The sequence below is a fragment of the Bombus pascuorum genome, chromosome 8, assembly GCF_905332965.1.
Source record: "Bombus pascuorum chromosome 8, iyBomPasc1.1, whole genome shotgun sequence".
Taxonomy (NCBI): Eukaryota; Metazoa; Arthropoda; class Insecta; order Hymenoptera; family Apidae; genus Bombus; species Bombus pascuorum.
Genome location: NC_083495.1, coordinates 1,448,632 through 1,468,769, shown reverse-complemented (window position 1 = coordinate 1,468,769; position 20,138 = coordinate 1,448,632). Strand labels below are relative to the sequence as shown.

Sequence of the window (20,138 nt, the reverse complement as noted above, 5' to 3'; positions counted from 1 at the left end):
TACACTATCGATATAGGTGTGGTATTCCGTTTTAAAAAGCCGGGCAACGTGTTAGTACGTGTGTGACGGGATGGGAGCTAGTATCCCCGTCCCGTTTCGGTTCCTACAAAACGTATCAATAAATCGAACTTTACTCGATAGACCTCGTGCAGACGAGTGCATCGTATAGTTTCTATATGCATTTATTTGTGTACGCGTTTAGAATTGCAATCGGATCGGTGCGCTCATACGTATCGCGCATACTTCTAGAAGGGATTGGAGTGATCGTAGAGATATCCCACAACACAGACTCTCTTCTTTTTTCCTTTCAAATGTCGCTTTATTTTTCACTTTTATTTGATAATAAATTGTCTACAATTTGTCCTAGGTTAGTACGTCTTGGAGTTCTCGTGGGGGAGGTTCGCGAGAAAGCATAGGTCAATCAATAAAACGGTGAAAAATGGAGGTGAAAGCGAGCACTCGCGAAGGTGACTAACGAAAACGCGCCTCTCGTTCGTTTCTATTCGTTCTATTTTCTCTCCTTTTCTTTTATTTACTTCTTTCATTTTGTTGCTCGGTTGGAAGTCGCGCGTGCAACAAGAAAACGGACGATATATATAAGCGAACGTAGCGAAGACAGACGATACAGAAGAACGTTACGATAAGAAGATTATATTCGATGCACGCGCGCGGATGCATATCCGGCGATTGAAGAACGCTGCCACGAACGGAAATCAAAGGGTGGCTTTTTGTAAAACGAAAAAAAAAAAAAAAAAAAAAAAAACAACGGGCATGGTTGAACGAACGGTTGGACGTTGCCCTAGAAATCGTCGGTGTGCTCGATGCCGATAGACTTTGAACACTCGAAAACTCTCGTCGTACCTGGAACTGCGACGATCGTTTATTTTGAAAAACGGATCGCTTGCTACCGGCGCGGCGTCGCTAGGACGCCGTCCCTTCTACGTTCGTCTCTTTCTTTCTCTCTCTCGATCATTAAATTTTGTTCACGATTCGTTGCGGTTTTTATCGATCGAAGGAAAACTCGCGTCAATTATTCGAAAGAATGCGGAATACCGTGATGGAAATGAGAAGATCGTAATACCGGTGAAAAATAGTACCCGAGAGCCATTGTATAATAGTAGCGCGACGCTGACGCCGTAAACTCTAAACGTACGCGATCGTAGAGACCTCGAGTCTCTTTGGCCATTTTGCTAGCCTGCCGTTTACGCGCGCGATTCGACGGCTCGACTTTCCGAAATATTTTCGCGATTTTACGTTATCGCAACGCAGAGAAACATAGTACGTAGTATGAAAGTAAATAAACGCGATCGTTTCGAACGTAGTCGCTAACCGATCGATCCAATCTCGCGCGATCTCTAGCTCGACCGCGACGAATATCTTTCTGTTAGCTGCTGCACGTGGTGGATTCGCAAACGTTCTGCTCCGAGGGATGAAAATTTCACTCGCGACTCTGAAAAATATGCTATGCCAGATGGCTTTCAGGTACGTAAAGAGCGAATACCTAAATTAATTTCATTCACATCCGGCGGTAAGTTCATACTCGCTCGAACTCTAAATAAATAACGCGACTAAGATAAATCGCAAACGAAAAGAAAGCCATGACGATGACTCGAGGTAGACGGAGAGCAAGAAATGGAAATACGTAGATATGAGAAGTAGAAAAGTGAAAGGAGATAGGGAAGTAGAAAGATGAATACGATGAAGATGCAGAAGAGGAAGAAGATGAGGACAGCGGTTCTTTTTTCAGGAACAAAAAGAACAAACGCAAAACGAAGCTATCGATAATGAATGTTGATGACGAACGTTACACGAACGAATTCACGATTCAACCATATTATTCATTTAACACGCGATCGCGCCAAACCATTAATCCTTTCTCCCGTTCTATGTCGTATCCTTCGTCTCGGTCTCTGTATACATGCACACGTACATATATATTCCTTGCTAAATCTCAGACTCTTTTAGACGACATTCGTGGCATTGCCACCTATTGGTGCCGCACGATTACACTGAAATTTTAGCGGCGGCACCTCCGTTCGTCGAAGGCAACCCGTCTCGTTCTCTCGTCTTTCCGATTCATCGCGATCGTCGACACTCTGCGCGTATTCTTGAGATCGTTGTATCTAACTATGATATATCTACACGTTACTTATATGTCTATATCGATTGGTTGGTTTTTCTCTTCTTTCGCTCGCCGTATTTTCTCTTTGCTCGACCGTCTATACAGGCAAAGGGAGCCACTCGGGTGAAGGAAGATCGGTTAAAACGTCGACCCACGGAGGCGATCGAACGACGTTTCCGATCCTCTCCCTGCGTCTAGACATCTACTCTTTCGGCTTTCTACGCGGTACCACGTCATCTCGTCGAGTTCGACTCTTCGATCCGCGAAAGGAACAACGGATAATTTAAATCGATCATGGCCGTTCGACGTACAAAAAGATTACCGATCGATCGCTCGGTTCCTTTCGTTCGGCCGAGAGTGCATCCTCGTTATCGATCACCGGCACCGCGTCCACAGCGCGCCACTCTCTGCTACCAGGGAACCATACGGCTTGATCGGGACGCGCCTCTAACATCCGATTTTATTATGATACAACAGTAACGATAGTTCAAAAATCGCGGCGTGGCCCGATCACGCGTGTCCCTCGAGCTTCTCCTCGCTGTCGCTTCGATCCCGAGTAATAGTAATTAATTTAACGAATTAATCGTCGCCGCGTTCGTCGTTCTCGTTGATTAATACGCTACACGCTACGTCGTTTACGATGTACAATATCAATTAATTATCAAATTATTAATTCAATCATTAGAATTACTTTAGAATATTGGTACTCTTTCGCGTCACCTCCGTTCTTTCTTTGTTTCCATCTTATTCGCTTCTCTTGTTCGCTTATTCCGCACTCTTTCTTTCCTTCTCTTTCTCATGCACGCTCATACACTCAAACAGATACACTCTTCTCTTCTATCCCGCACTCTATCGCATAATGTAGCATTCATCTCACGCCGCACTCATTCAGTTACATCTTAACGGAGATTATACAGAGCGTCCTGCCTCGACAGCGTCCGCGTCGTCGTTTGCACTTGTCGGCTTTACGGCTTTTCGTCGAAGTATAGTTGAATCGTGAGTAGAGCCCTTGCTATTATATTTATATAATATAAGTATTTATAACACGCACGTATAAATAAATGTTTTGTACTATAAAAAAAAGTAAAATGCTGAGACGTCGAGGGGAAATCGCGCGGCGCCGCGGCCCGAGAGTATTCGATTGCTCCGCAGTCGCAGCTGCTGCTTTGCTCTGTGTTCGCACGCAGTGTGCAGTTAAACGGAAAGTAATCAAGGAAATTTGAACAAGAGAGGAGGTAGAAACCAAAGAAGAGGAAACAGAAGTTGGAAGCGGATTTCGATTAAATCGAAGTAACGCGTTATAATTATCGTGTAAAGTATCGCGGGTGAATACGTTAACATCTTTCTCATTCGTTTAGGTCGCGTTCTACTCGATCGAAGTTAGCCCGTATTTGCATCCTCGAACACTCTGTGGGCCGTCCACGAGCTTCGTCCTCGACTCGAGATGATTTAATACAATGCGTTTGGTGAGAATTAGGTGGGTCTCGAAGAACGCTTTTCGTGTGTACACGTGTGTCGCGTGTCTGTAATCATTCGTACAACAGTCGCTCGTTCGTCATTCGCTCGTCCTTCCTCTCTTCGTGTACGCGCACGCGCACGCGCGCGCGAGCGTGTGTGTCTGTGTGTGTGCGTGTGTATGTGTTTGCACGTGCACGCGTGTATGTGCGAATGTGTCGCCAGTGTGTCATGTACTGTCGATAAGAGTGTGTACGCGTGTGTAATTCTTTTGTCTCTAATGCACGGATCACGACATCCAACGGCGATGCTTCCACGCGAGTGCACGATTTGCGATCTCCTTTCGTATATGTATTGGTTTGTCAGTCATAGGAGCTCTTGCCGCGAACGCATTCCCGTTGGAAGGAACGGACAGAGGGGGAATAGTCGTCGGTCCCATCGTCGTCGTTCGCTGGCAGTTCGTGAAGGAATAGCCTTCGCGTGGCAAAAGTACGCGCCGAAAGGCTCGACCCGAGCAAAATGGGTTTGCGACGAGGGTGGGCGAGAGAAAAAGGCGGCGAGCGATTCTCGATGTCTCGGAATGCGTGCACGCGCGTGTTCGCAAACTCCGTGGCCGTCAGACCGCGGCTAGATTCAAAGAACGTTACTTATCCTCGTTTACTTTACTTAAGAAAAATTATTGTGCCGATAATATGTTGGGTCGCTAGCGAAACCCTAAACAGGCAGTGCAGTACGAGTGAGTCCTTAAGCAATCTCCAGGCAAGCTTCGGCCTAATATCACTTTTCGAGTCCATTGCTCATCGATATAATTAACTTTTTAATTTATTTTTTTTCCTTAGATTCTCGTGTGTATGTGTGTGTGACTGTGTGTTTATGGGTGTGTGTATGTATGTATGTATACGTGTGTGGTAATTCTTCGATTATCTTACTTGTGTGTTTTCTTATCTTCTTTTTTTAGTTGCATCGCATTCGCTTTCATTTTTTTTTGCTTCATTTTTTTTTTGTTTTTCTTTAATTATTACTTACAGTGTACGATTAAAGTTACTCTTACGTGTCGTTTTAAAAGATATACGGAGCACGGTGTAGTTTCTTTGGAGTATCATGCCGTCTCTCGTCTTACCGGGATTTTTCTCTCGCTGAAACCCGATTTCACGTTCCGTGCCAATCGTTTCGCTTAATTCCTCGGGCGGGAATATTTAGTTATCGGTTCGAACGGAATCGGTTCTCTATCGAGTTGTTCTCGGCCGAACGTCCTCCGGCTTTTTTCTCGCACTTCCATTCGCTAAGAAACTCATCCGCCTGATTTTCTCTTTACTCGATAATATTAGTAACGCTAAAAATCGCGGTCGTCCGAATTGGACGTAGGCGTCGTTGGTACACGCGGGATATGACCAATAACGATCGTCGAACTCGAATCGTCCCCGCCTGCTCGAACCGTCTTTCGTCTTTCGTCGCTGGATCCTCTGGAACGTCGTCGATCCTCCTTGTGACATTCCTTGACTATCGGACGAGAGAAGGGGGGTACGAGAACTCGTCTCGCATGTCGCGTTTCTCCTTAAATCAGCAACGATCGGACTCGGACGATGTGTAACTTCTTAACGTACAGTTCTACTACGTTAGTTGTTCGCGTTGGTGAAATTTATGTATCCTGAGCTGACTCTTGTAAGAGCCTTTTTTTTGTAGAGATGGTTGTCCAGCTGGTAGAATTGACTTGAAGTTGCCTACATTTCAGCGCGTACGATGATCCTCGTTGTGCTTTAACAGTTGGTCTCCGATGATAATTACGGCGGCGTCCACTTGGAATCGCCTTTGCATAACTTTCGTCACAGCCGGGATTTGCTGGGTTTCGTCCGCTTCATCGTTCTCCCGCGGCCTTCGAGATTGTTCTTCCGTTCTTTCCTCTTCCGTTGTTCTCGAGATGTCTTGGTTTGCGAGTTTGCTTCGTTCGCACAGCGTTCCGTCTCTCGTTACGCGTTCTTCTCGTTTCGGATTGGCCACGAAAGAGACGAAGAAGCAACGAATCGGAGCAGATATCCGTTGATGGAACTATATGGAAATCCAACGAATGCAGCTTAGTTACTAGTGAACAGTGCCGTCAACAGGCGCTTTCGAGATGCGCGCTCTGTCTTCTCCTCGCTTGCCGCTGTCGAAACTGATGGAACTCGGCCTTCATCGCTTGCACTCTAGCCTCGATGTTGTCCCTGCTATACCTCGGCGTCTGATGATGAATCGTATGCACCTGGTGAATGTGTGGCACGTGAATAGTGTGAATCTGATGCACCGGTGGCCTCTCTTCCCTGGTCGGGGTGGAGGCGGATGTAGGGGTTGGCGTACACGAAACAGGATCGAACTCGTAATGTCCATCGACGCTGCCGGCGTCTACGGCATTTTGGATGTGCGTGTGCTCGACTTTCGCTTGATCCTGAAGCTCCAACCATCGGCCAACCAGGGGTGGCGGCGGTGGTCTGTAAGGCGGTGGTCTCCACTCGGCCACTGTACTACCGCTCCTCGAGCTCTGATTCTGTTGCGAGGTGTTTTTACTGCCGAAGCCCGAGCTGCTAGACCTACTCTCCGGCGATGTCTCCAAGTCTGGGGACGCGGCCAGCTCTGGGGCAGACCTCGCGTGCCTCGCGTGTCGAGGAGGCAGCCTCGCTCTCGATCTACCGGCAGATTGAGGCGGCGAAGAGGTCGCCAACGGTTGAACGGGTACGAACCTCCTAGACTCGGCGTGGATCGCCTTCAACGAGGGAAGCTCCTGACTGTATCGCTGGTGCACGCTACGAAGCTGAAGATAATCGGGCGGCGTTGGAAAGGAACGTTCTCCGGATGATGGTTGCCTGACAGAACTGAGATCGCTGAAGTATAAAGGCGTCCAGGGTACTTGCGGCCCGCTCGGTGAACTGGCCAAGAACCTGGGTGACGAGATCGTGCAGATTGCTGGCGCTATTCTAGCTAACGAGTTCACCGTCCCGTGATGATGAATAGACGGTGGTAACCCTCCGATGGAGACGCCGCTACCATCGGACCTGAGGCTGAGTTGACTGGTGCCGACGAGCGGTCGCCGCCAGGAGGATTTGAGTCGCTGCTTCGGCAGGAATCCACCGTCGTCGCTGCTCGAAGCGTCCAGGATGCTGTTGTTCGCCGAGCTGAGGACCGAGTCTGCTACCACGAAGCGGCCGTCGGCCGCGCGTGAGATTTTACCCAGCGGTCGGCCGCGGCACGAGTCCGGCGTATCCGGGTTCAGAATCTCCCGTAGGAGATTTAGACCTGGTACTCGGCTTTTTCTAGGTCTACGAGTAGGACAGAACGAGCGTTAGAGAGTTCGCAGTGGTGGCCGTTAATTATGACAACGCGATCAACCCCGTCGAAGGAATTCCGAAGCGCTATGTACTCGTCGAGATGAAATTTCGATCGTTTCGTTTAGAAAACAAGGAGGCAAGCTCCCGGGCAAGCTCGACTCGGTTCTATCCTTGACAAATAAGAAGCATGACGGGCGCAAGAGTATTGTCTGTCGGATATTGAAACAGTTTGAAAATCGATTGATTTCCTTCGACGATGTTAAACGATCGTCATACACAGCGATAAACGTGCAACAACGATGTAAAAAATACGCAACGTTAACACGAACAAAAAGGAAAGAAGGAGCTAGGAAAACAAAACAACGTAAAGGCAGACGTACAAGTTAAACGTACAAGATAATTATTGAGAATTAATTACGTATACGTATAATAACGAATAATGGATGCAGGCGGGGAAGACATGCGCATGCGCATTCCGGTGCACGAGTGGTCGGGCGTGATGTGGATCGTGGGCGGGTGGGCGTTGCCAGTGAGTGGATCTTTCTCTTTTTTTCTTTTCTTTTTCAATATTTTTTTTTTTTTTTTTTTTAGATCTCATTGCCCAATTTTTTTTTTAGTGATAGCAATCGTGGATTTAGGTGCTCCGAAACTCGTCACCTTTTCTCCTCCTTCGGGTCCGGCAGCAAGGAAAGATGGGGGAGAGAGAATGTTGTAACACAACGATTACATTCACAAAAAACAATATCGTGGCGATAATGATAAGAAATATAACTCTAAATAATCGAACGTTACTTCTAGGCGGTGATATTAGGGAGCAAATAGATAACGCGTTTTCCTCTCGGAATCGCGTCTCACGTTCTTCCAAAACTTGTTGCGTTTCGTCGTGCATTCACAACGGAATAGACACAAAGAAGGCGAAACAAAATCGTAAATCACACACGATAAATAGGTGTCGGATGACTGCGTCCGCGAAAAGAAGAGAACGGAAAATAGAAGGAATACTCGGGGTAACACGGAAAATTATCAAGTAAAGAGAATGTACAACAGATCATTGTGGAACGATACAAATATATAAAACGGATCGATGGCAGAGGAAGAGGGGATTTAAGCATAATCAGACAAGAATGTTCATCGATCGTAGGGGAAAGAGCAAAGTTTCGTACAATGACGAATAATCGTGTAAAAACGATCAACAATGAATAATACAATGAAAAATCGTGTCTAAATGCAGTTGAGGGTAGAGCCGCAGTGAAAGCGGCTTACCTATGTTTCTTTGCTTATGTCCGTGTGTGATCGAGTGTGATCGCGTCTTTTTACGGCTCGTCTAAAATCGATAGACTGGAAACAACAAAAGAATACAAGAAGTTTCGGTTAAAATTTCGATCGATTGGAAGCACCCTGATTACTATCGCAGCGGTTCCATTGCATTTCTTTTGTCTTTGTTACTTTTGCATCTCTTTTTATCGTCATGCTCGGTGAAGCGTGACATGCTACGTGAGTGGAAAGAGTTGAAAAAGCAAACGGGCGGACCCCGCGAAGGCTCCCGTTTGCTCAAGTTATTTCGTGTAATCGAGATCGTAACGTGAAGAGGAGAGAGAAAGAGAGAGAGAGAGAGAAGGGGTTAAAGGTGAGAGTAAATGCCGCGAACCGATACCGGCGAATAGAGGGAGGTCGTCGTTGCGTTTCGTTCGCCGCACCGAAACCGTACCCGAAATGCCCGGGTGTTAACCGGGGTCGGTCCGCGACACTTTTAAAAAATGAAGCAAGCTATCGATCGAATCTTTAATAAGAATTATCTCAGTTCGGTGCATCTACGAATACAAAAATGTTGCGCGAAATCCATGATGTTTCAATATATACGAGCAAAAAAGTAGTCACAGCGATCTCGATGGTTTCGGGGTCCGTTTCGATACGCATTGTTACGTCGCGATTACATACAATCGTCATTTAACCGGTTAATCTTGCTAAACCATCGACTCGCTCGTATCTTAATTATCGTCTATCGATTGAGCGAGTGGCACAATGAGAGACGACAGACAAAAATCAAGTGAACAAGTCGGGCGAACGTGAGTGATCGTGAGTCAAGTGAGCAAAGTAGATGACAGAAAGGAGTGAATGAACGTATCAGTGAGAAAGAAGGACAGCGATAGTTATGAGTGAAGTATCATTGCGACTGGCAGTTAAGAAGAAAAAAAAAAAAAAAAAGGAAAGGTGAACAAACAAGTTGATCTATGATGTACGATGATCACTAGAGGCGAGATCGAGAATGAACATCGACAAATGCAAAAGTCGACGTACATGGTAAATCGAAAGAATTTCAATCTACGTAAAATAACAAGGACTAGCCTCGTTTGCCAACCTCAATCAATTGCAAAAAAGAAGCTATGTGTCTTGATTAAATAGTACGGTATGTTTAAGTGATTATTAGGATCGAATCGTTTTCAGCTATTAAAATCTACCGTCTTTCTCGTCTCGTATCTATGTACTCCCTAAGTCCGCCGAACGAAGGTATTTAGGGTACTGACTGGATGTTACTAGTGTGACTCCTAGCTGTATTGCCTGTATTGCTGATCTCATCTACAGTCATGACAATCATCCTAAGTAGTAGATAGTAGTAGATGGTAGTAGTGGTAGATTAGTAGGTCCTAGCAGGTAACATTGCAGAGCTGTAGTCTCGCATAGTAGGTAGTAGTAGTAGCAGTAGTAGTAGCGGTAATAGTACAGTAGGTAGGTTGTAATAGTAGTAGTAGTAGTAGTAGTAGTGATAGTACTGGTAACGAACAAGTCCCAGCGGCAAGTGGCGTTTGCTCGCTCGATCGATCAACGACGAACCACGAGTATCGATCGAATCGTTTGACCGATCGACGTATCGTTTGGCAATTAGGTGTTTCAGATACACACAAACACATACATGTATGCCGTCGGCGAGTTCTTATTTTCGTGGTCTCGGGAGCAACCGTTGTCTTGGGTACGTAGTAGCAGTAGTTGAGCGATGGTAGTAGCCGTAATATAGTAGTAGCAGTAGTAGTAGCAGTAGTTGTAGCAGTAGTAGTAGTAGTAGTAGTAGTGGTAGTAGTAGAAGTAGTAGTAACAGTAGCAGTAGTAGTAGTAATAGTAATAGTAACAGTAGTAGCAGCAGCAGTAGTAGTAGTACTAGTAGAAGTAGTAGTAGTACAATAGTAACAGTAGCGGTAGCAGTTGCAGTGGTAGTACTAGTAGAAGTAGTAGTAACAGTAGCAGTAGCAGTAGTAGTAGTAGTAACGGTAGTAGCAGTAGTAGTAGTAGTAGTAGTAGTAATAGTAGTAATAATAGTAGTAGTAGTAGTGGTAGTAGTAGTGGTAGTAGTAGTAGTAGTAGTAGCAGTACTAGTAGTAGTAGTAGCAGTACTAGTAGTAGTAGTAGTAGTAATAGTAGTAGTAGTAGTAGCAGTATTAGTAGTAGCAGTGGTAGTACTTGGTTTATTTTCAGTGTGGCTAGCGGAGGTTAGGCTTACTGTTCCGCCTCTCTATGATAAACACGCTCTCGTAATCTCGATTATCGAGGTGGAGTACGTGATGGTCACGATCACGGTTCAGGGGGGCCTGCTCGTGGACCGGCTCCGAGGTGGCAGTGGCGGGGGTGGTTACTTGCGTAGGAAGTGGTGGTTGATGAAGAGGTTGTGGTGGTGGTGGTGGTAGTTGCGGATTCAACGGGCTGCAACGGGTCAGCGTCGAGACTGACTCGCCGCACGCGTTTAGATTTGTCGACCTATGGAAAACACAGAGAGAGAGGAGGACAAGAGACGCCCACGTTTTCATTTATAGCTCTTCTTCATATTCTTTTCCTTTCTTTCTTTCTTTCTTTCTTTCTTTCTTTTGCTCTCTTTTCTCTTTTATCGTTTGCCTTTCTAGCCGCGTTTCCTCGTCATACATCTTTCGTTCTATCGCGATTGCCGTTCGTACGAGAAACGAGAGAAAGAGGGAAAGAAAGCGATTAATTCCAAGCCCGCTGGAGATGTCTTTGTGCCGAAGTTACACTCGTTCTAGTTTTTTCTCTCACATCCGTCGCAGCATATAACGCGATGCAGCTTCGACCATCGATAGATTTTATCAAAGACTACTCCGAGCTCTTTCTCTCCGCAACCCTCTCGATCTCCGGCAAAATTTCTCTAGCTCGCGTGTTGGCTCTCTTCTGATCCTTGCTCTGATCGTGATCCTCGAACGTCGATCGTCGAGGTTCTATCAGCTCTGTATTCGTACCTCGTACGCGTGCTTTCTCCATCGATTTCGACAATTTACCGCCCGCAACTACTGCGATCTCTGATTGTACGCGCTAACACAACCAACGATATTCGAAAGGTATACACATCTACGACTACGAATACGGAGCTGGAAACGATAATCTTGGCAGTGGCTGAACCGTACAGCCCGTTCTGGATATACGTGTAGGTATAATCGTGCATTATTTGCTCGCTTCGTGAAAACCCCCGGGACAAGCGCGGTAGATACGTTCGTGTTTGCACAAGGGAGACCCAGTCGCGCGCGTGTAAATCAAGAAAAGGGCTTATCACGAGAACGACCAGCGAATAGACTAAAAGCTGTCCGAGAAGTATTCGTCGATTTCATTTTTCGCGACGATGATGTCTCCATCAGTCGATTCGATTACCGTGACATACAGTAGAAGCGCGTAGATAATGCCAACGAATTAGCACTGCGGCGAGGAGAATAATCGCGAATACTTTCGTGATATTTTATCACGTCAGATTACATCGACTATTCGAATCAATGTTAATGCCGCGGCTGATCGCGTACATGAATTTAAGATTACTCGCGTAAACATCGAAAAGGCATTAATTAGATGAATACAAACAATGGTACTTTGCGTAATCGCGAGCACGCTACGTTTTCGCGATCGTTGGAAAAGATGCTCTCGCGATAAGCCCACAAGTAATTCGAATGGAACGATTGGTCGTGCCAGCGATTCAGAAAAAAGAGTCGTAAAATAAGCCATGAACGAGGAAAAGGCGGGGGGAAGATTGACGTGAATGAAAATGAAGGAAACGCAGGTGAATGATTTATCCGCAAAAATTTCTAAGAATCAACGGAGGTGAACGAACGAAAAATAGAGGGGGCAGTTGGGAGTTGGGGTTGGGTTTGGTGGTGGATCATGGGGAAAGAAAAAAAAAAAAAAAGAAAATGGACGTCGAACGACAAACGAAATGGCTCGTCGCGGGAAACAAAGGCGACATACGATCCAGAATAGGCATCACTGCAGTCGTATTGTGGACTTTTGGATGCCACGATGGAAATCATAATAGTCGGCTGAGTACCCGTTACTACACGTGCAGTCCGCTTGGCGTGATTTCAAAGCTGAACACCTTATCATTGGTTATCGAGGCCGATTTTCATACGTACGTACGGTTCGTCGGGAAATGCGATGACGTCGGCGAACGTGCTCTTTCGCGATCGTACGTTTCCGTGCGATCATTTTCTCTCTCGAGAACTATTCTCTCTGGTGTCGTTCATTGAACAACCCGCTCTCTGTTTTGCTTTTGTGCTTGTTTAGTGGCAACAGAAGCTGCACGCTGACGCGACGGAAGGCGAACGCGAGGCTCGAGCGAACAGCGTCCGATCCGATCCCGGATCGACTCCTCTCTTTCCTTTTCTTTTTCTTTTATCGGCACATGTTCCGAGGTACCAGATCGAGGAAGAAGAAAAAAAATTGGCCAGTTTTTCGGGTGGCGGATAGTGTGATTGACCGAGGTACGTATCGATCGCGGTTAGAAAAGGGAAAATTCGGATAGGATCTTTATTCTCGTGTCTCGCGTTTCGGTCGCGTGCCGTGCCCTAACTTTCCCCTCTATTCGAGGATGGAATTATAAAATAAGGAGGGAACAATTTGGACCATGTCCATATAACCCGACACGAGTCGAATATGTAACTTGATGAAATGGAGTTATTTCGGTGGAAAACCGAGACCGAAATTATTCGGATCCAGGGACCAGGTCGAATGCAAAAGTATCGCTCGATTGTTCGCTCGTGCCCAAAGACCGCAATGCACACGCAAAGGCGGACGCCAATATACATATGTAGGTGCGTTGATCGTTTCTCCAACCTCGTCCAAAATACCTCTGCTGCTGCGGTTTAGTCTGCCGGTTTTTCATCGCCATGCGATGCATCTAACAATAAGTACGCGGCTCGCGTTCTATTCTGTATTGCGCAAGATCAAAAGAGGGTTTCCATTTATTTTATCCTCGTCTTTACTTTCCCTTGTATTATATTCTCGTGTATTTTACGTTTGTTTGTCTCATTATTTCTTTATTTTGCAACGACAAGTGGATGTGACTGCTGTTTTCGTAAAAGTGGATCGAGACGGCGAAAGGAGAGAACGAGAAGATTCTCTCCTACGTCTCTCTCCCGACTTACAAGTTACTCAGAGATATGTTATTAAAGAGAGTCTCGTTCGTGCAATAATGCTTACTTGCCTTCCACACGTCACCCGTGTATCATAAAGGATGGTCATCGAAACTCTATCGTTTGAATTTTAAACGCAAGCAAGATTGTCGTACGAACGACACGTCTATCATGTATATATATATTCTTGATAAATATATATATATGTTTGTGTGTGTATATATGTATATATATATACATTTAAATATATATACATATATGCACACATATATGTTTATCCGTGATAATAAAAATGTATATGCATAATATCGGGTATATAGCTCGAATATTTTGTTTGCTATTAATTACTCGTGAGAGGTTTCTTAAATGCTTGCGGTGCTTCGGTCGCCTAATGCTCGTAAGAAAGGGTGGAGTGGACTTAATTGCTAGCTCTGGCTAAACCTAAGTGATGGATGTATATATCTCTTCAAGGTCGTAGCTGCACCGGCTTCACGGTCCTCCCTTTGTTCGGGCAGGACGTACCTTTCGTTTTCACAATTGTCCAAGCGTTCCGTTGATCACGGAACGACGCTGGAACGAACCGTACACTCGAGTGCAGATACGATCTCTTCAGTCTACGTCCTCGATTTGTAATTAATCTTCGATAGATCCCCAATCGGGGGATCGAAAACTTAGATAAGTCGGAACCTGTGGGGAAGACAGAACTTTCGGAGACAGACACTCACTTTTTCAAAGGCACTGTTCCCTGGGGCCCTTGCCCTGCGCCGTTCCTGGCGTCGTTAACCCGGCAGGCCACCATACTATATGCTGAAAGCAGTTCTACAATGTTACAAGATTACGTTAAATGAGTAAGTGTTCAGGGTTCACAGGTGCTTGCCCAGCTCCTGCGTTACCAGGCCGTTCTCGTCTCCTTTACGAGTTAAAGGGAAAACCACGAATCCCAAGCGAATGTCAAAGAATAAATTGCTAGAAAGGAGACGAGACGACCTCGAGCCCAGGTGCGGGTAAGACTCGAAGGAATAAGTCAAATGATCGATTAACTCGCTCTCCACGACCCAGCCCTACCTTTCTCCTGTTTTCGTCTTTTCCGTCTATTGCAAATCTTCACCGCGCATATGCTGAGGATGATCGCAACGATGAAGAAGAGTATACCGCCAACAACGCCCGCGGTGATCGCCTTGTGCTTCACTCGAGCCGGCACCGGGAATTTCACCAGGTCGCTGGCGCCGTAATTGGTCGCCGAGTTGGCGAGCACTTGGAAATAATAGGTTCTACCACCGACCAAATTCTTCACTGTACTCGCAGTCAGAATCGTTGTGATACAAGAAAACATAAAAAAAGCTTCGTTTAACCATCGTTGTTGTTTATTCGTGACAAAGTGAAAGAAGAACGTACCCAAATAGCTGGTTTCTTCGGGTCGGATCTGTCCCTTGTTGAGCGTTTTCCAGGGTCCGTCCGTCTTATATTTGATGGTGTAGTATTGAATGAGATGATTACGTTCCACAGGGGCTTCCCAGGATATCAGGAAACCGTTACTGATCTCCGTCACCGTGAGATTTTTGGGAGGACCTGGCTTTGGTCCTGACGATTTATACCGTATTAATAGAAACGACAGGTAGAGAAACATTTTACATAAAGAATAAAGCGGGATATGTCCGGTATTATACTCGACGACCATACCGTATGCGTAATTCCCTTCTCAAGGATTTCCATCGGGCATTTATTCGCATTCCTGCGCGTAACTCTATGGTTACGGGGGAAACAGTGACGGAATTGGGATTACAGCCGCTAATAAGGCTAACGAATGAACGCCGGAAGTAATTAGGTCGTAACATTATATACATATGTAAGTAGTGACGAAAGAAGATGAGCTCACGCGTCTCCGATTCCATCGAGACGTTACATCAACATCGTCTATCCCGCGACATCGTAATGCATTAACGTTACCGTTTGTCAAGATTTATTTGTCGTCGTCTCGATGTTTAGTCGAGAGAAATTTAAAAAAAGACAAGCAAAAGACAAGTAAACTTGATAAAAGGAGAGACTAATAAAAAAGAAAAAAAAAACACGCGCATATACGTAGTTCTGCGTTGCCGATGAAATTCCCTGGCAATATTCGTAATTATTTGCATCCGTTAAACAGTATCACGGCACAATACGATAAATTTTCACGATGGAAAAATATACGTGACTGAAGCGGCCGATATTTCTGCGATCGTTTCTGCGGTATTTACAATGTACCTATTTGTTAACTTCATTTCCGCGGCCGTGCACGCTGCGCCGAATAAATTGTCGACCACACAGCCGGCAACGTGTGCACTAGGAAATGTGCAAACGGAAAACAGACGCACACGAGGACGCGTGCCCGCACCTACCCACACCTTGCTTCACCCCCTTTAACCGTGCAGGCACAAAAATATAAATGGGTTCTCGATGGAGGCGCCGCGCTGTGGCGTCCGGGAATACCGTGAATAACTGGAACGCGGTTATTGTATTCGCGAAAAGCTTTTTACCAATGTAACGGCCACGAGTGGCTGCAATTAATTCGCGCCGGTCGAATGGAAATTTCTCCCCGCAAAGGCGACCCTTGCGTTTTTGTTCGACCGTACTCGTTTCGATCGTCGCACCGTGCACGCTCGATGCGACCGAGTTCCACTCGAAACCAAACTCTCCGCTTCTCGATACCAGCCGCCAACCCTTCACCCCTCCTTTCCCTTTCCTTTCGTACGTCCGTTTCTATTGAATTCGAGTACATTATCTCGACGAATAATTTGGGGGAAAAAGTTCGTTTGTCGGATAGCGAGCGGAGCACGCGAAACAACGACGAGAATCGAGTCTCCGTCGACTGAAAGACGAAAACATTCAGTGGGCCGAAACAGGTCCGTGTTTCGCTCCGAAAACAAACGTAATTCCGGCCGCGAGACGAAATCAGGCCGGACGACGAAAACGACCCAACAAAAAGCTAACAAACAGGCAGAACAATCGAAACGAGAACCAACTTGGTGGTCGACCGCGTGTCCCCTGTTAACGAGATTACGCGTTTCCTCGACGCTTTCGGTCTTTATTGACTTTTTACGTTGCTCGCGCGCTGTCGACAAAATTTACGCCAGGCCTGTACAGCATCGTGAATGACAATTGATTTCGACGCAAAGGCTCCGCTTTCCCTTCTTCTCGTGTTTATTGTCCCCTTCTGATCGCGTTACGGTATTTAGACGTTTGGATACGGGGCAAGGATAGACGAGGAGAGATAGTCGATAGAAAACACAACTGGGAAAAGGCTAAAATAAATTTCATATTGAGTGCGACTGAAAGTGTTTATAAACCGATTACAACACGAAGAAAGTCGTACGAATACACGCGGTAGAGTAAATAAATTAAAGAAAAGAAATTGATACCTTTCGGGCGCATGATTGGCGGGAACACTGGGTTGCCGGTAGAATCGGTCGGTAATATGAGAGTATTATGATCTAAGATGTCTGAAACGAGAGCAAAGAAAACGGCAATCGTGAGAAATCAGGTGGGAGTCGAAAGACAAGTGGATCCGGTGGTCCGGGGTGACTGGTTGTGCCTTAATAATAGGTCGCAGAGAGCAGGATCGGTGCGGAGGAGATCCTCGCGAATCCGATCCACCGGAATTCTCGTTAAGCTGGCTGTAATCGTGTTACTCGAGGCGGGCTAACGAGTTTCGAGACCGTTGATGCGTAGACAGCGACGAATGGGGAATGGAAAGAGGCAAAAATTGAAGCGTGGGGAAAGAAAGATACGGGTGAAGGGAAAGGGAAAGAGAAAGGAAAAGAGAAAGGGAAAGGGACAGAGAAAGGGAAAGGGAAAGGGACGTTGAATGTACCTGGGGTTCTTGTGGTACCACTGTATGAGAGAAAATTCGGACGGTTGTTCGTGGCTCGTTCCCGGGTTATTAGCGGAAATTTCTGATGTCGACACGTTATTAATATGGAAATGCCGGAAAAATGGACGAATCTGGTCACGTTTTACGATCTCACGGGATTACGAATTGCATACGGATATATAAAACAAAAATTTACTAGATATAGAAGTTTACGAGTGTGAATGCGTATGTATGTGTGTATGGTAGAAGCGAATGCACGAAAAGAAGCAAGTTGAAGATCGGCGGCGTCGCCCTTATCTTTGCAGTGAGAACCGGATAAAAATCTGTACAAGCTCGTGCAGGAAAAATCAAGGTACAGTATGTACAAATGGGAGGCAATGACCCGGCAGATTCGAGGGAAGGAAATAAAAGAGGAAACAGAATGAACGGCTCGATGGGTTTTCCGATACGATAAGTCGCGACGGAAGTCTTCGTTCCCTTCCTCTTTGCTTCTTCTTTTAGGTGAGGTGAGTTTTAGCGTTAACTTTGAAATTCTCGCGCAGAATCGCTATTTCCAGCAACGAAGCTTCATAAACATCGGTCACGGAGAAGAGAGGGAAGCTTTCTTCCGCGCAAGGCATCTTTACGAAATCGTTCAACCGAGATTCTTTGTTAGCTCGTTTCGAAGCTCGTCCGTTTTCAGAGAGAACGAGCGAGCGAGAAGGAGCGGGAGAAAGCCCAGAATCGGACGGTTTTATGGTCGATCGCGTTCAAATACAAAATCGTCCCTTTGATTTCGGGGCTACAGCTTTTGCGGTAGCGTCGAGTTGTTTCGGTGCTTGCCGGCTGCCTCTACTCACGGAAACGACTTTTCCGACATCGATTACTAGTTGTACGAATAGGTACGATTGAAACGACGATCTTACCGCTTTCGTCCGTGGCTGGAGCATGACCGGCGCTCGATGATGGAGTCGCTGAGTGCGTCAGTGCCACGTCTTCGAGAGTGAAGCGATTGAAAAAAGAAGGAAAAGAAGAATTGCATAGGATGCGATTTGTTAGTCATGTTAACATGGACAAAGACCGTTAATTGCAGCGACAGCGATATTCGTTCGACAGTCGATTGTCGCGAAACAGAGAGTTCCGGATTGTAACGAACGATTATCGCGAGAGATCATACGGCACCTTGTATCACCGATCCGATTATACCAAAAGTTTAAAGATCGTTACCAAGTGTCCTGATGGTAATGAGTTTGCTCAGCATCCCATCGCCCAGAGCGTTCTTCCCGATCACTTGGAATTCGTACAGTGTACCTGGTGTTAGGCTGTTGATCGTTACCGTCGTGCTTCCAGACGGAGTTACTGGAATCGTTTTCCATTCCGACGTACCAGATTCTCTGTACCTGTGTTAAACGGAAACCAAAGTTTCCTATAAACTCATTCCAAAACGTATATACTTAGTTCGACACTCGAAACAACGTACTCGTTTACGAGTTTGCTCTCGGAATGCCATTCTAACCGATATTGCAGGCGCCACGTACCATGGTCACATTACGTTCCAGGTGAACATACTCGAAAATACTATTCCAAAACCGTTTGTACTTAGAAGCTACTTGAAACACCATCAACAGTTCCCGTTCGACACGAGAATTCGAGTAAACAGCCGGAGTATCAAACTCACCAGATAGTATAATCCTGTTTGTAATCAGGTCCTCCAGAGTATCCCGGCAGCCAAGTCAACGTGACCGCGAACTCGGTCGCAGTCCCGGATACGTTGTACGGTGCGTGGGGTTGCGTGCCTTCGACGATCAACTGCGTGGAGGCCGATATGGTTGCCACCTCGTTCGACGCGACGCATTGGTAGAAGCCAAAGTCCGCGCGTCGAAGGCTCTCGATTGTTAAATTGCCACCGACGATTTTCGCCCGGTTGCGTTGAATGGACGCGCCATCCCTCTGCATAATGAAAATCACGATGCAACTCGAGCCGAGCATTAAACGACCAACGAGTTGGAGACGCCGCGAAATTGAAACGTTCTATCGGAATCTCGACAATCCGTTAACCGATCAGACTTTTATTCCGCTGCGCGACCGGGGTACTAAACCAATGACAAACCGAAACGCCGCCGAAAAGTCTAGGATATACAAGAATTCCCAGTATCCGGTTAATCTTTGCCGATTATGTTTCCAATCGAGCGAATGGATCTTGCGCGATTTTATTCTACAATACGTGGAGTACTTTTTTTCGGCGATGCATACCCTGTGCCACTGTATCGTGGGCTTCTGCGTGCCCTCGGCTTCTTGAGCGTCGCAGTGCATCTCCACCGTTTCGCCGACTTTCTTCTGATAGATGGGTTCTGGTTCAAGAGTGAAGACGGGTGGATTTCGCACGAGAACTTCCATCGGTCCAGAACTTCCCTGTGTGCCCTGCGCGTTGTACGGCGTACAGGTGTATCGACCTTGATGATTCTCATTGACCCGTGTAAAGAGCAGGGAGCCATTGTTCATCACGACGATATCCTTCGTTTGATAAGGCTCGAGCAATCGTTTGTCCTTTGTCCACGTGACGTACTGAAGGGTAGGATTCGCTTTTATGTAACATTGGACCACACCAGCCAGTCGAAACGGCAGGTATTGCACCGTGGGGGTGAACGTGACTTTCGCTGGATCTGAAACGCCGTGTATTTAACTGTAAAAGTCTTTCGAGAACAATTATCGCTCGCAAAACATCGTCGATGACTCACATTCTACGTTGAGGTAAGCGTTGGCGCTTTGCGGGTCGCCGATGCCGTTTGTCACCTCGCACAGATACTGGCCAGAGTCGTCAGCGCTAACGGGATTGATCACGAGACTGCCGTCCGGTTTGATCGATACTCTGGTGTCCAACGCCGAGAGTTCCGTTACCGGAGCTCCCTCGCGGAACCAACGTACAGTCACGTTGCCGGGCAGAGCTTTCGCCTCGCAAGAAAACTGAACTTTTTCGCCCTCCAGCTTGGTCTGGTTCGTTGGTGGCACGGTGATCACCGCTCCGCCTGCAAATCGCAAAGAAT

The 20,138-nt window shown here is 46.4% G+C and overlaps 1 protein-coding gene across 21 annotated transcripts in view; it reads right to left on the bottom strand.

The window, feature by feature from the left end:
- Positions 1-294: 294 nt before the first annotated feature.
- LOC132910180 (protein turtle-like) overlaps positions 295-20,138 on the bottom strand; it is a 160,609-nt gene continuing 140,765 nt past the window's right edge. For 11 of the 21 annotated variants that reach the window (XM_060965717.1, XM_060965728.1, XM_060965722.1 and 8 more), the window contains 9 exons: positions 19,833-20,120; positions 19,348-19,757; positions 18,773-19,044; positions 18,322-18,494; positions 16,664-16,744; positions 14,664-14,849; positions 14,334-14,561; positions 13,994-14,087; positions 295-6,867 (listed from right to left, as the gene is read on the bottom strand). In XM_060965717.1, the coding sequence (XP_060821700.1) occupies positions 5,673-6,867; positions 13,994-14,087; positions 14,334-14,561; positions 14,664-14,849; positions 16,664-16,744; positions 18,322-18,494; positions 18,773-19,044; positions 19,348-19,757; positions 19,833-20,120 (2,927 nt within the window). In that variant the 3' untranslated portion in view covers positions 295-5,672. Of the gene's footprint in view, positions 6,868-8,139; positions 9,522-10,329; positions 10,624-13,993; positions 14,088-14,333; positions 14,562-14,663; positions 14,850-16,663; positions 16,745-18,020; positions 18,090-18,321; positions 18,495-18,772; positions 19,045-19,347; positions 19,758-19,832; positions 20,121-20,138 lie in introns of those variants that run through there. The other 10 variants (XM_060965725.1, XM_060965737.1, XR_009658705.1 and 7 more) reach the window with 9 other exon arrangements.